The 20,059-nt window shown below is 30.9% G+C and overlaps 1 protein-coding gene across 1 annotated transcript in view; it reads left to right on the plus strand.

Annotated features, from left to right (window-relative positions):
* Nucleotides 1–2,715, plus strand: part of LOC129845746 (methylsterol monooxygenase 1-like) — a 13,702-nt gene extending 10,987 nt beyond the window's left edge. The window contains exon 4 of the mRNA XM_055913645.1: nucleotides 1,520–2,715. Within this exon, the coding sequence (XP_055769620.1) occupies nucleotides 1,520–1,700 (181 nt within the window). The 3' untranslated portion in view covers nucleotides 1,701–2,715. The remainder of the gene's footprint in view (nucleotides 1–1,519) is intronic.
* The last annotated feature ends 17,344 nt before the right edge of the window (nucleotides 2,716–20,059 follow it).

The following is a 20,059-nucleotide window of genomic DNA, read 5'->3' on the forward strand; positions in this document are numbered from 1 at the left end:
CTGCCTGTTGTTCTCTGGTCTGACCACCAGGGGTCTCCAGATCTCCCTGTCTATTGTTCTCTGGTCTGACCACCAGGGGTCTCCAGCTCTCCCTGCCTGTTGTTCTCTGGTCTGACCACCAGGGGTCTCCAGTTCTCCCTGCCTGTTCTCTAGTATGACCACCAGGGGTCTCCAGTTCTCCCTGCCTGTTGTTCTCTGGTCTGACCACCAGGGGTCTCCAGATCTCCCTGTCTGTTGTTCTCTGGTCTGACCACCAGGGGTCTCCAGTTCTCCCTGCCTGTTGTTCTCTGGTCTGACTACCAGGGGTCTCCAGCTCTCCCTGCCTGTTGTTCTCTGGTCTGACCACCAGGGGTCTCCAGTTCTCCCTGCCTGTTGTTCTCTGGTCTGACCACCAGGGGTCTCCAGTTCTCCCTGCCTGTTGTTCTCTTGTCTGACCACCAGGGGTCTCCAGTTCTCCCTGCCTGTTGTTCTCTGGTCTGACCACCAGGGGTCTCCAGATCTCCCATGTTGTTCTCTGGTCTGACCACCAGGGGTCTCCAGCTCTCCCTGTCTGTTGTTCTCTGGTCTGACCACCAGGGGTCTCCAGTTCTCCCTGTCTGTTGTTCTCTGGTCTGACCACCAGGGGTCTCCAGTTCTCCCTGTCTGTTGTTCTCTGGTCTGACCACCAGGGGTCTCCAGATCTCCCTGCCTGTTGTTCTCTGGTCTGACCACCAGGGGTCTCCAGTTCTCCCTGCCTGTTGTTCTCTGGTCTGACCACCAGAGGGCTCCAGATCTCCCATGTTGTTCTCTTGTTTCAGACAACATTCTGATTCTCTACCCTTCTCCCGAGGTCTGTTCTCGTACTCTCTCCCTCGTGGATTTAAAAGGACTGGACTGGTGTGAGGAATATGGTGAAAACTCCCTCCAGCAATGCCTGAACCAATCCAATGCTTTTAAATGCATGAGGAGGAGTGAAGGGGAGAGAATCGGAACTCAGACACTGTGTTGTCATACTAGGAGTGTGTACGAGTGTAGTGGGGTTTAGGGGATTTTGTGTAGGCTCTGTGTATACATATTACAATGCTAAATTAACATGCTTCCTTTCTCTCTTCCTTTCCTCTCCTCCCTTCCTCCTCACTTCCTTTCTCTCTTCCTTTCCTCTCCTCCCTCTCTCCTTACTTCCTTTCTCTCTTCCTCTCCTCCCTCTCTCCTCACTTCCTTTCTCTCTTCCTTTCCTCTCCTCTCCTCCCTCTCTCCTCCTCCTCCCTCTCTCCTCCTCTCCCTCTCCTCTCTCCTCCTCTCTCCCTCCCTCATCTATCCTCCCTCCCTCTCGCCTCCTCTCTCTCTCCCTCCCTTCCTCACCCCCTCTGTCCTCCTCCCTCCCTCCCCTCTCTCCTCCTCTCCCTCTCCTCTCCCCTCCCTCTCCCCTCTCTCTCTCCCCTCCCTCCTCTCCTCCCCTCTGTCCCCCTCCCTCCCCTCTCTCCTCCTCTCCCTCTCCCTCTCTTCTCTCTCCTCTCCTCCCCTCTCCTCCTCTCTCCAGTGGGTATGACATCCCTCTCAACCCTCTCCACCTGATCCCGTTCTATGCCGGAGCTCGTTTCCATGACTTCCACCATATGAACTTCGTAGGGAACTACGCCTCGACCTTTACCTGGTGGGACAAGATACTGCACACTGACTCCCAGTACAACAGACACATGATGAGCAAGAAGACCCAGTAAACAGACGGACACACGGACACGCAGACACACGGACACAGACAGACACACAGACACACAGACACAGACACACGGACGCACAGGCACACAGACACACAGACACACAGACACATGATGAGCAAGAAGAACCAGTAAACATACGGACACAGACAGACACACAGAGACACAGACATACAGACACACAGACACACAGACACAGAGACACACAGACACACAGACACACAGACACACAGACACACAGACACACAGAGACACAGACACACAGACACACAGACACACAGACACACAGAGACACAGACACACGGACACACGGACACACGGACACACGGACACACGGACACACGGACGCAGACACACGGACGCAGACACACGGACAGACGTAAATTCTCACACACGCAGACAGACACACACACACACACACACACACACACACACACACACACATGCACTTATGAATGCACGCTTAAACACACTTCATGAAGGTCAGAACTGGACTCCTGAGTGTGCAGTGCCTTGTGGGAAAGAACACACTAAAATAGAGTAGAACAGTCTTGACCAATAACATCAGCCCTTGTCTGGTCTTGACCAATAACATCAGCCCTTGTCTGGTCTTGAACAATAACAACCAGGGTTGGGGTCAAATTCCATTTAAATTTCAGTCAATTCAGGAAGTACACAAACATTCCAAATCTAATTCTCTTTAAAACTTTTAAATTAGGAACATTTTGAGTTTGAATTGGAGTTTGGTTCACTTTTTGAATCGTCTGGAACTTAAATTCACCCCAACCCTGATAACATCAGGCATGTTGGGGGTTTTAGGCTGGTTTTCTGTTCAAGCACTTTGTGACATCTGCTGATGCTTTTTAAATACCTTTGCTTGATTGTTTGATTGATTGTCTGGTCTTGACCAATAGCATCAGGCCGTTGTCCCTGAATAAAAACATTATCCTGGTGAGATTATTATTATTAATGATGTGTTTTTCTTCACTTTTCATTGTAATTAAAACATTTTTTACGAGTTGGATTCATTGAAGCACTTTACTTCCATTTTATGGTTCTGGATCAGTTCAGTAAGGTTCTAGAATATCAGTTCAGTGCGGTTCTAGAATATCAGTTCAGTACGGTTCTAGAATATCAGTTCAGTAAGGTTCTAGAATATCAGTTCAGTAAGGTTCTAGAATATCAGTTCAGTACGGTTCTACACTCTTAGAAAAAAGGGTTCCAAAAGGGTTCTTCGGCGGTTCCCATTGAAGAACCCTTTATAAAATCTCAAATATAAAATATATTTTGATTTGTTAAAGGAAATAATGGTTACTACACGATTCCATATTTGATATTTCATAGTTTTGATGTCTTCACTATTATTCTGTAGAAAATAGTCGAAAATATAGAAAAACCTTGAATGAGTAGATGTCCAATTTTTGACTGGTACTGTATGTATATACTATATACCCATTCAGTCTATAGGTCTATAATATACCAACTCATATATAGATACTATATACCCATTCAGTCTATAATATACCAACTCATATATAGATACTATATACCCATTCAGTCTATAGGTCTATAATATACCAACTCATATATAGATACTATATACCCATTCAGTCTATAATATACCAACTCATATATAGATACTATATACCCATTCAGTCTATAGGTCTATAATATACCAACTCATATATAGATACTATATACCCATTCAGTCTATAGGTCTATAATATACCAACTCATATATAGATACTATATACCCATTCAGTCTATAGGTCTATAATATACCAACTCATATATAGATACTATATACCCATTCAGTCTATAATATACCAACTCATATATAGATACTATATACCCATTCAGTCTATAATATACCAACTCATATATAGATACTATATACCCATTCAGTCTATAGGTCTATAATATACCAACTCATATATAGATACTATATACCCATTCAGTCTATAGGTCTATAATATACCAACTCATATATAGATACTATATACCCATTCAGTCTATAATATACCAACTCATATATAGATACTATATACCCATTCAGTCTATAATATACCAACTCATATATAGATACTATATACCCATTCAGTCTATAATATACCAACTCATATATAGATACTATATTCCATTCAGTCTATAATATACCAACTCATATATAGATACTATATACCCATTCAGTCTATAATATACCAACTCATATATAGATACTATATACCCATTCAGTCTATAATATACCAACTCATATGTTGATACTATATACCCATTCAGTCTCTAATATACCAACTCACATATAGATACTATATACCCATTCAGTCTATAGGTCTATAATATACCAACTCATATATAGATACTGTATACCCATTCAGTCTCTAATATACCAACTCATATATAGATACTATATACCCATTCAGTCTATAGGTCTATAATATACCAACTCATATATAGATACTATATACCCATTCAGTCTATAATAGACCAACTCATATATAGATACTATATACCCATTCAGTCTATAGGTCTATAATATACCAACTCATATATAGATACTATATACCCATTCAGTCTATAGGTCTATAATATACCAACTCATATATAGATACTATATACCCATTCAGTCTATAATATACCAACTCATATATAGATACTATATACCCATTCAGTCTATAATATACCAACTCATATATAGATACTATATACCCATTCAGTCTATAATATACCAACTCATATATAGATACTATATACCCATTCAGTCTATAATATACCAACTCATATATAGATACTATATACCCATTCAGTCTATAATATACCAACTCATATATAGATACTATATACCCATTCAGTCTATAATATACCAACTCATATGTTGATACTATATACCCATTCAGTCTCTAATATACCAACTCACATATAGATACTATATACCCATTCAGTCTATAGGTCTATAATATACCAACTCATATATAGATACTATATACCCATTCAGTCTATAATATACCAACTCATATATAGATACTATATACCCATTCAGTCTATAGGTCTATAATATACCAACTCATATATAGATACTATATACCCATTCAGTCTATAATAGACCAACTCATATATAGATACTATATACCCATTCAGTCTATAGGTCTATAATATACCAACTCATATATAGATACTATATACCCATTCAGTCTATAATATACCAACTCATATATAGATACTATATACCCATTCAGACTATAATATACCAACTCGTATATAGATACTATAAACCCATTCAGTCTATAATATACCAACTCATATATAGATACTATATACCCATTCAGTCTATAATATACCAACTCATATATAGATACTATATACCCATTCAGTCTATAGGTCTATAATAGACCAACTCATATATAGATACTATATACCCATTCAGTCTATAATATACCAACTCATATATAGATACTATATACCCATTCAGTCTATAAGTCTATAATATACCAACTCATATATAGATACTATATACCCATTCAGTCTATAATATACCAACTCATATATAGATACTATATACCCATTCAGTCTATAATATACCAACTCATATATAGATACTATATACCCATTCAGTCTATAATATACTAACTCATATATATAGATACTATATACCCATTCAGTCTATAATTTACCAGCTCATATATAGATACTATATACCCATTCAGTCTATAATATACCAACTCATATATAGATACTATATACCCATTCAGTCTATAGGTCTATAATATACCAACTCATATATAGATACTATATACCCATTCAGTCTATAATAGACCAACTCATATATAGATACCATATACCCATTCAGTCTATAGGTCTATAATATACCAACTCAAATATAGATACTATATACCCATTCAGTCTATAATAGACCAACTCATATATAGATACAATATACCCATTCAGTCTATAGGTCTATAATATACCAACTCAAATATAGATACTATATACCCATTCAGTCTATAATAGACCAACTCATATATAGATACTATATACCCATTCAGTCTATAATAGACCAACTCATATATAGATACTATATACCCATTCAGTCTATAATATACCAACTCATATATAGATACTATATTTCCATTCAGTCTATAGCTCTATAATATACCAACTCATATGTAGATACTATATACCCATTCGGTCTATAATATACCAACTCATATATAGATACTATATACCCATTCAGTCTATAATAGACCAACTCATATATAGATACTATATACCCATTCATTCTATAATATACCAACTTATATATAGATACTATATACCCATTCAGTCTATAATATACCAACTCATATATAGATACTATATTCCCATTCAGTCTATAATAGACCAACTCATATATAGATACTATATACCCATTCAGTCTATAGGTCTATAATATACCAACTCAAATATAGATACTATATACCCATTCAGTCTATAATAGACCAACTCATATATAGATACTATATACCCATTCAGTCTATAGGTCTATAATATACCAACTCATATATAGATACTATATACCCATTCAGTCTTTAGGTCTATAATATACCAACTCATATATAGATACTATATACCCATTCAGACTATAATATACCAACTCGTATATAGATACTATATACCCATTCAGTCTATAATATACCAACTCATATATAGATACTATATACCCATTCAGTCTATAATATACCAACTCATATATAGATACTATATACCCATTCAGTCTATAAGTCTATAATATACCAATTCATATATAGATACTATATACCCATTCAGTCTATAATATACCAACTCATATGTTGATACTATATACCCATTCAGTCTATAATATACCAACTCATATATAGATACTATATACCCATTCAGTCTATAATATACCAACTCATATATAGATACTATATACCCATTCAGTCTATAATATACCAACTCATATATAGATACTATATACCCATTCAGTCTATAGGTCTATAATATACCAACTCATATATAGATACTATATACCAATCAGTCTATAATATTCCAACTCATATATAGATACTATATACCCATTCAGTCTATAGGTCTATAATATACCAACTCATATATAGATACTATACACCCATTCAGTCTATAATATACCAACTCGAATATAGATACTATATACCCATTCAGTCTATAATATACCAACTCATATATAGATACTATATACCCATTCAGTCTATAATATACCAACTCATATATAGATACTATATACCCATTCAGTCTATAATATACCAACTCGTATATAGATACTATATACCCATTCACTCTATAATAGACCAACTCATATATAGATACTATATACCCATTCAGTCTATAATATACCAACTCATATATAGATACTATATACCCATTCAGTCTATAGCTCTATAATATACCAACTCATATATAGATACTATATACCCATTCAGTCTATAATAGACCAACTCATATATAGATACTATATACCCATTCAGTCTATAGGTCTATAATATACCAACTCATATATAGATACTACATAACTATTCAGTCTATAATATACCAACTCATATATAGATACTATATACCCATTCAGTCTATAATAGACCAACTCATATATAGATACTATATACCCATTCAGTCTATAGGTCTATAATATACCAACTCATATATAGATACTATATACCCATTCAGTCTATAATATACCAACTCATATATAGATACTATATACCCATTCAGTCTATAGGTCTATAATATACCAACTCATATATAGATACTATATACCAATTCAGTCTATAATATACCAACTCATATATAGATACTATATACCTATTCAGTCTATAATATACCAACTCATATATAGATACTATATACCCATTCAGTCTATAGGTCTATAATAGACCAACTCATATATAGATACTATATACCCATTCAGTCTATAGGTCTATAATATACCAACTCATATATAGATACTATATACCCATTCAGTCTGTAATATACCAACTCATATATAGATACTATATACCCATTCAGTCTATAGGTCTATAATATACCAACTCATATATAGATACTATATACCCATTCAGTCTATAATATACCAACTCATATATAAATACTATATACCTATTCAGTCTATAATAGACCAACTCATATATAGATACTATATACCCATTCAGTCTATAGGTCTATAATAGACCAACTCATATATAGATACTATATACCCATTCAGTCTATAATAGACCAACTCATATGTAGATACTATATACCCATTCAGTCTATAATAGACCAACTCATATATAGATACTATATACCCATTCAGTCTATAATATACCAACTCATATATAGATACTATATACCCATTCAGTCTATAATATACCAACTCATATATAGATACTATATACCCATTCAGTCTATAATAGACCAACTCATATATAGATACTATATACCCATTCAGTCTATAATATACCCACTCATATATAGATACTATATACCCATTCAGTCTATAATAGACCAACTCATATATAGATACTATATACCCATTCAGTCTATAGGTCTATAATATACCAACTCATATATAGATACTATATACCCATTCAGTCTATAATATACTAACTCATATATAGATACTATATACCCATTCAGTCTATAATATACTAACTCATATATAGATACTATATACCCATTCAGTCTATAGGTCTATAATATACCAACTCATATATAGATACTATATAACCATTCAGTCTATAATATACCAACTCATATATAGATGCTATATACCAATTCAGTCTATAATATACCAACTCATATATAGATACTATATACCTATTCAGTCTATAATATACCAACTCATATATAGATACTATATACCCATTCAGTCTATAGGTCTATAATAGACCAACTCATATATAGATACTATATACCCATTCAGTCTATAGGTCTATAATATACCAACTCATATATAGATACTATATACCCATTCAGTCTGTAATATACCAACTCATATATAGATACTATATACCCATTCAGTCTATAGGTCTATAATATACCAACTCATATATAGATACTATATACCCATTCAGTCTATAATATACCAACTCATATATAAATACTATATACCCATTCAGTCTATAGGTCTATAATAGACCAACTCATATATAGATACTATATACCCATTCAGTCTATAATATACCAACTCATATATAGATACTATATACCCATTCAGTCTATAATATACCAACTCATATATAGATACTATATACCCATTCAGTCTATAATAGACCAACTCATATATAGATACTATATACCCATTCAGTCTATAATATACCCACTCATATATAGATACTATATACCCATTCAGTCTATAATAGACCAACTCATATATAGATACTATATACCCATTCAGTCTATAGGTCTATAATATACCAACTCATATATAGATACTATATACCCATTCAGTCTATAATATACTAACTCATATATAGATACTATATACCCATTCAGTCTATAATATACTAACTCATATATAGATACTATATACCCATTCAGTCTATAGGTCTATAATATACCAACTCATATATAGATACTATATACCCATTCAGTCTATAATATACCAACTCATATATAGATGCTATATACCCATTCAGTCTATAATATACCAACTCATATATAGATACTATATACCCATTCAGTCTATAATATACCAACTCATATATAGATACTATATACCCATTCAGTCTATAATATACCAACTCATATATAGATACTATATACTCATTCAGTCTATAATATACCAACTCATATATAGATACTATATACCCATTCAGTCTATAGGTCTATAATATACCAGCTCATATATAGATACTATATACCCATTCAGTCTATAATATACCAACTCATATATAGATGCTATATACCCATTCAGTCTATAATATACCAACTCATATATAGATACTATATACCCATTCAGTCTATAATATACCAACTCATATATAGATACTATATACCCATTCAGTCTATAGGTCTATAATATACCAGCTCATATATAGATACTATATACCCATTCAGTCTATAATATACCAACTCATATATAGATACTATATACCCATTCAGTCTCTAGGTCTATAATATACCAACTCATATATAGATACTATATACCCATTCAGTCTATAATAGACCAACTCATATATAGATACTATATACCCATTCAGTCTATAGGTCTATAATATACCAACTCAAATATAGATACTATATACCCATTCAGTCTATAATAGACCAACTCATATATAGATACTATATACCCATTCAGTCTATAGGTCTATAATATACCATCTCATATATAGATACTATATACCCATTCAGTCTATAGGTCTATAATATACCAACTCATAAATAGATACTATATACCCATTCAGTCTATAATATACCAACTCATATATAGATACTATATACCCATTCAGTCTATAATATACCAACTCATATATAGATACTATATACCCATTCAGTCTATAATATACCAACTCATATATAGATACTATATACCCATTCAGTCTATAGGTCTATAATATACTAACTCATATATGGATACTATATACCCATTCAGTCTATAATATACCAACTCATATATAGATACTATATACCCATTCCGACTATAATATACCAACTCGTATATAGATGCTATAAACCCATTCAGTCTATAATATACCAACTCATATATAGATACTATATACCCATTCAGTCTATAGGTCTATAATAGACCAACTCATATATAGATACTATATACCCATTCAGTCTATAATATACCAACTCATATATAGATACCATATACCCATTCAGTCTATAATATACCAACTCATATATAGATACTATATACCCATTCAGTCTATAAGTCTATAATATACCAATTCATATATAGATACTATATACCCATTCAGTCTATAATATACCAACTCATATGTTGATACTATATACCCATTCAGTCTATAATATACCAACTCATATATAGATACTATATACCCATTCAGTCTATAATATACCAACTCATATATAGATACTATATACCCATTCAGTCTATAATATAACAACTCATATATAGATACTATATACCCATTCAGTCTAAAGGTCTATAATATACCAACTCATATATAGATAGTATATACCAATCAGTCTATAATATTCCAACTCATATATAGATACTATATACCCATTCAGTCTATAGGTCTATAATAGACCAACTCATATATAGATACTATATACCAATCAGTCTATAATATACCAACTCATAAATAGATACTATATACCCATTCAGTCTATAATATACCAACTCATATATAGATACTATATACCCATTCAGTCTATAGCTCTATAATATACCAACTCATATATAGATACTATATACCCATTCAGTCTATAATAGACCAACTCATATATAGATACTATATACCCATTCAGTCTATAGGTCTATAATATACCAACTCATATATAGATACTATATACCTATTCAGTCTATAATATACCAACTCATATATAGATACTATATACCCATTCAGTCTTTAATAGACCAACTCATATATAGATACTATATACCCATTCAGTCTATAGGTCTATAATATACCAACTCATATATAGATACTATATACCCATTCAGTCTATAATATACCAACTCATATATAGATACTATATACCCATTCAGTCTATAGGTCTATAATATACCAACTCATATATAGATACTATATACCAATTCAGTCTATAATATACCAACTCATATATAGATACTATATACCTATTCAATCTATAATATACCAACTCATATATAGATACAATATACCCATTCAGTCTATAGGTCTATAATAGACCAACTCATATATAGATACTATATACCCATTCAGTCTATAGGTCTATAATATACCAACTCATATATAGATACTATATACCCATTCAGTCTATAGGTCTATAATATACCAACTCATATATAGATACTATATACCCATTCAGTCTGTAATATACCAACTCATATATAGATACTATATACCCATTCAGTCTATAGGTCTATAATATACCAACTCATATATAGATACTATATACCCATTCAGTCTATAATATACCAACTCATATATAGATACTATATACCTATTCAGTCTATAATAGACCAACTCATATATAGATACTATATACCCATTCAGTCTATAGGTCTATAATAGACCAACTCATATATAGATACTATATACCCATTCAGTCTATAATATACCAACTCATATATAGATACTATATACCCATTCAGTCTATAATAGACCAACTCATATATAGATACTATATACCCATTCAGTCTATAGGTCTATAATATACCAACTCATATATAGATACTATATACCCATTCAGTCTATAATATACTAACTCATATATAGATACTATATACCCATTCAGTCTATAATATACTAACTCATATATAGATACTATATACCCATTCAGTCTATAGGTCTATAATATACCAACTCATATATAGATACTATATACCCATTCAGTCTATAATATACCAACTCATATATAGATACTATATACCCATTCAGTCTATAATATACCAACTCATATATAGATACTATATACCCATTCAGTCTATAATATACCAACTCATATATAGATACTATATACCCATTCAGTCTATAATATACCAACTCATATATAGATACTATATACCCATTCAGTCTATAATATACCCACTCATATATAGATACTATATACCCATTCAGTCTATAATATACCAACTCATATATAGATACTATATACCCATTCAGTCTATAGGTCTATAATATACCAGCTCATATATAGATACTATATACCCATTCAGTCTATAATATACCAACTCATATATAGATACTATATACCCATTCAGTCTATAATATACCAACTCATATATAGATACTATATACCCATTCAGTCTATAATATACCAACTCATATATAGATACTATATACCCATTCAGTCTATAGGTCTATAATATACCAGCTCATATATAGATACTATATACCCATTCAGTCTATAATATACCAACTCATATATAGATACTATATACCCATTCAGTCTATAGGTCTATAATATACCAACTCATATATAGATACTATATACCCATTCAGTCTATAATAGACCAACTCATATATAGATACTATATACCCATTCAGTCTATAGGTCTATAATATACCAACTCAAATATAGATACTATATACCCATTCAGTCTATAATAGACCAACTCATATATAGATACTATATACCCATTCAGTCTATAGGTCTATAATATACCAACTCATATATAGATACTATATACCCATTCAGTCTATAGGTCTATAATATACCAACTCATAAATAGATACTATATACCCATTCAGTCTATAATATACCAACTCATATATAGATACTATATACCCATTCAGTCTATAATATACCAACTCATATATAGATACTATATACCCATTCAGTCTATAATATACCAACTCATATATAGATACTATATACCCATTCAGTCTATAGGTCTATAATATACCAACTCATATATGGATACTATATACCCATTCAGTCTATAATATACCAACTCATATATAGATACTATATACCCATTCAGACTATAATATACCAACTCGTATATAGATACTATAAACCCATTCAGTCTATAATATACCAACTCATATATAGATACTATATACCCATTCAGTCTATAATATACCAACTCATATATAGATACTATATACCCATTCAGTCTATAGGTCTATAATAGACCAACTCATATATAGATACTATATACCCATTCAGTCTATAATATACCAACTCATATATAGATACTATATACCCATTCAGTCTATAATATACCAACTCATATATAGATACTATATACCCATTCAGTCTATAAGTCTATAATATACCAATTCATATATAGATACTATATACCCATTCAGTCTATAATATACCAACTCATATGTTGATACTATATACCCATTCAGTCTATAATATACCAACTCATATATAGATACTATATACCCATTCAGTCTATAATATACCAACTCATATATAGATACTATATACCCATTCAGTCTATAATATACCAACTCATATATAGATACTATATACCCATTCAGTCTATAGGTCTATAATATACCAACTCATATATAGATACTATATACCAATCAGTCTATAATATTCCAACTCATATATAGATACTATATACCCATTCAGTCTATAGGTCTATAATAGACCAACTCATATATAGATACTATATACCAATCAGTCTATAATATACCAACTCAGATATAGATACTATATACCCATTCAGTCTATAGGTCTATAATATACCAACTCATATATAGATACTATATACCCATTCAGTCTATAATATACCAACTTGAATATAGATACTATATACCCATTCAGTCTATAATATACCAACTCATATATAGATACTATATACCCATTCAGTCTATAATATACCAACTCATATATAGATACTATATACCCATTCAGTCTATAATATACCAACTCATATATAGATACTATATACCCATTCAGTCTATAATAGACCAACTCATATATAGATACTATATACCCATTCAGTCTATAATATACCAACTCATATATAGATACTATATACCCATTCAGTTTATAGCTCTATAATATACCAACTCATATATAGATACTATATACCCATTCAGTCTATAATAGACCAACTCATATATAGATACTATATACCCATTCAGTCTATAGGTCTATAATATACCAACTCATATATAGATACTATATACCTATTCAGTCTATAATATACCAACTCATATATAGATACTATATACCCATTCAGTCTATAATAGACCAACTCATATATAGATACTATATACCCATTCAGTCTATAGGTCTATAATATACCAACTCATATATAGATACTACATAACTATTCAGTCTATAATATACCAACTCATATATAGATACTATATACCCATTCAGTCTATAATAGACCAACTCATATATAGATACTATATACCCATTCAGTCTATAGGTCTATAATATACCAACTCATATATAGATACTATATACCCATTCAGTCTATAATATACCAACTCATATATAGATACTATATACCCATTCAGTCTATAGGTCTATAATATACCAACTCATATATAGATACTATATACCAATTCAGTCTATAATATACCAACTCATATATAGATACTATATACCTATTCAGTCTATAATATACCAACTCATATATAGATACTATATACCCATTCAGTCTATAGGTCTATAATAGACCAACTCATATATAGATACTATATACCCATTCAGTCTATAGGTCTATAATATACCAACTCATATATAGATACTATATACCCATTCAGTCTGTAATATACCAACTCATATATAGATACTATATACCCATTCAGTCTATAATAGACCAACTCATATATAGATACTATATACCCATTCAGTCTATAATATACCAACTCATATATAGATACTATATACCCATTCAGTTTATAGCTCTATAATATACCAACTCATATATAGATACTATATACCCATTCAGTCTATAATAGACCAACTCATATATAGATACTATATACCCATTCAGTCTATAGGTCTATAATATACCAACTCATATATAGATACTATATACCTATTCAGTCTATAATATACCAACTCATATATAGATACTATATACCCATTCAGTCTATAATAGACCAACTCATATATAGATACTATATACCCATTCAGTCTATAGGTCTATAATATACCAACTCATATATAGATACTACATAACTATTCAGTCTATAATATACCAACTCATATATAGATACTATATACCCATTCAGTCTATAATAGACCAACTCATATATAGATACTATATACCCATTCAGTCTATAGGTCTATAATATACCAACTCATATATAGATACTATATACCCATTCAGTCTATAATATACCAACTCATATATAGATACTATATACCCATTCAGTCTATAGGTCTATAATATACCAACTCATATATAGATACTATATACCAATTCAGTCTATAATATACCAACTCATATATAGATACTATATACCTATTCAGTCTATAATATACCAACTCATATATAGATACTATATACCCATTCAGTCTATAGGTCTATAATATACCAACTCATATATAGATACTATATACCCATTCAGTCTATAATATACCAACTCATATATAAATACTATATACCTATTCAGTCTATAATAGACCAACTCATATATAGATACTATATACCCATTCAGTCTATAGGTCTATAATAGACCAACTCATATATAGATACTATATACCCATTCAGTCTATAATAGACCAACTCATATGTAGATACTATATACCCATTCAGTCTATAATAGACCAACTCATATATAGATACTATATACCCATTCAGTCTATAATATACCAACTCATATATAGATACTATATACCCATTCAGTCTATAATATACCAACTCATATATAGATACTATATACCCATTCAGTCTATAATAGACCAACTCATATATAGATACTATATACCCATTCAGTCTATAATATACCCACTCATATATAGATACTATATACCCATTCAGTCTATAATAGACCAACTCATATATAGATACTATATACCCATTCAGTCTATAGGTCTATAATATACCAACTCATATATAGATACTATATACCCATTCAGTCTATAATATACTAACTCATATATAGATACTATATACCCATTCAGTCTATAATATACTAACTCATATATAGATACTATATACCCATTCAGTCTATAGGTCTATAATATACCAACTCATATATAGATACTATATACCCATTCAGTCTATAATATACCAACTCATATATAGATGCTATATACCAATTCAGTCTATAATATACCAACTCATATATAGATACTATATACCTATTCAGTCTATAATATACCAACTCATATATAGATACTATATACCCATTCAGTCTATAGGTCTATAATAGACCAACTCATATATAGATACTATATACCCATTCAGTCTATAGGTCTATAATATACCAACTCATATATAGATACTATATACCCATTCAGTCTATAATATACCAACTCATATATAGATACTATATACCCATTCAGTCTATAATAGACCAACTCATATATAGATACTATATACCCATTCAGTCTATAGGTCTATAATATACCAACTCATATATAGATACTATATACCCATTCAGTCTATAATATACCAACTCATATATAGATACTATATACCCATTCAGTCTATAGGTCTATAATATACCAACTCATATATAGATACTACATAACTATTCAGTCTATAATATACCAACTCATATATAGATACTATATACCCATTCAGTCTATAATAGACCAACTCATATATAGATACTATATACCCATTCAGTCTATAGGTCTATAATATACCAACTCATATATAGATACTATATACCCATTCAGTCTATAATATACCAACTCATATATAGATACTATATACCCATTCAGTCTATAGGTCTATAATATACCAACTCATATATAGATACTATATACCAATTCAGTCTATAATATACCAACTCATATATAGATACTATATACCTATTCAGTCTATAATATACCAACTCATATATAGATACTATATACCCATTCAGTCTATAGGTCTATAATAGACCAACTCATATATAGATACTATATACCCATTCAGTCTATAGGTCTATAATATACCAACTCATATATAGATACTATATACCCATTCAGTCTGTAATATACCAACTCATATATAGATACTATATACCCATTCAGTCTATAGGTCTATAATATACCAACTCATATATAGATACTATATACCCATTCAGTCTATAATATACCAACTCATATATAAATACTATATACCTATTCAGTCTATAATAGACCAACTCATATATAGATACTATATACCCATTCAGTCTATAGGTCTATAATAGACCAACTCATATATAGATACTATATACCCATTCAGTCTATAATAGACCAACTCATATGTAGATACTATATACCCATTCAGTCTATAATAGACCAACTCATATATAGATACTATATACCCATTCAGTCTATAATATACCAACTCATATATAGATACTATATACCCATTCAGTCTATAATATACCAACTCATATATAGATACTATATACCCATTCAGTCTATAATAGACCAACTCATATATAGATACTATATACCCATTCAGTCTATAATATACCCACTCATATATAGATACTATATACCCATTCAGTCTATAATAGACCAACTCATATATAGATACTATATACCCATTCAGTCTATAGGTCTATAATATACCAACTCATATATAGATACTATATACCCATTCAGTCTATAATATACTAACTCATATATAGATACTATATACCCATTCAGTCTATAATATACTAACTCATATATAGATACTATATACCCATTCAGTCTATAGGTCTATAATATACCAACTCATATATAGATACTATATACCCATTCAGTCTATAACATACCAACTCATATATAGATGCTATATACCAATTCAGTCTATAATATACCAACTCATATATAGATACTATATACCTATTCAGTCTATAATATACCAACTCATATATAGATACTATATACCCATTCAGTCTATAGGTCTATAATAGACCAACTCATATATAGATACTATATACCCATTCAGTCTATAGGTCTATAATATACCAACTCATATATAGATACTATATACCCATTCAGTCTGTAATATACCAACTCATATATAGATACTATATACCCATTCAGTCTATAGGTCTATAATATACCAACTCATATATAGATACTATATACCCATTCAGTCTATAATATACCAACTCATATATAAATACTATATACCCATTCAGTCTATAGGTCTATAATAGACCAACTCATATATAGATACTATATACCCATTCAGTCTATAATAGACCAACTCATATGTAGATACTATATACCCATTCAGTCTATAATAGACCAACTCATATATAGATACTATATACCCATTCAGTCTATAATATACCAACTCATATATAGATACTATATACCCATTCAGTCTATAATATACCAACTCATATAAAGATACTATATACCCATTCAGTCTATAATAGACCAACTCATATATAGATACTATATACCCATTCAGTCTATAATATACCCACTCATATATAGATACTATATACCCATTCAGTCTATAATAGACCAACTCATATATAGATACTATATACCCATTCAGTCTATAGGTCTATAATATACCAACTCATATATAGATACTATATACCCATTCAGTCTATAATATACTAACTCATATATAGATACTATATACCCATTCAGTCTATAATATACTAACTCATATATAGATACTATATACCCATTCAGTCTATAGGTCTATAATATACCAACTCATATATAGATACTATATACCCATTCAGTCTATAATATACCAACTCATATATAGATGCTATATACCCATTCAGTCTATAATATACCAACTCATATATAGATACTATATACCCATTCAGTCTATAATATACCAACTCATATATAGATACTATATACCCATTCAGTCTATAATATACCAACTCATATATAGATACTATATACTCATTCAGTCTATAATATACCAACTCATATATAGATACTATATACCCATTCAGTCTATAGGTCTATAATATACCAGCTCATATATAGATACTATATACCCATTCAGTCTATAATATACCAACTCATATATAGATGCTATATACCCATTCAGTCTATAATATACCAACTCATATATAGATACTATATACCCATTCAGTCTATAATATACCAACTCATATATAGATACTATATACCCATTCAGTCTATAGGTCTATAATATACCAGCTCATATATAGATACTATATACCCATTCAGTCTATAATATACCAACTCATATATAGATACTATATACCCATTCAGTCTCTAGGTCTATAATATACCAACTCATATATAGATACTATATACCCATTCAGTCTATAATAGACCAACTCATATATAGATACTATATACCCATTCAGTCTATAGGTCTATAATATACCAACTCAAATATAGATACTATATACCCATTCAGTCTATAATAGACCAACTCATATATAGATACTATATACCCATTCAGTCTATAGGTCTATAATATACCAACTCATATATAGATACTATATACCCATTCAGTCTATAATAGACCAACTCATATGTAGATACTATATACCCATTCAGTCTATAATAGACCAACTCATATATAGATACTATATACCCATTCAGTCTATAATATACCAACTCATATATAGATACTATATACCCATTCAGTCTATAATATA

This window comes from Salvelinus fontinalis, unplaced genomic scaffold (genome assembly GCF_029448725.1).
Source record: "Salvelinus fontinalis isolate EN_2023a unplaced genomic scaffold, ASM2944872v1 scaffold_0357, whole genome shotgun sequence".
NCBI classification, from domain to species: domain Eukaryota; kingdom Metazoa; phylum Chordata; class Actinopteri; order Salmoniformes; family Salmonidae; genus Salvelinus; species Salvelinus fontinalis.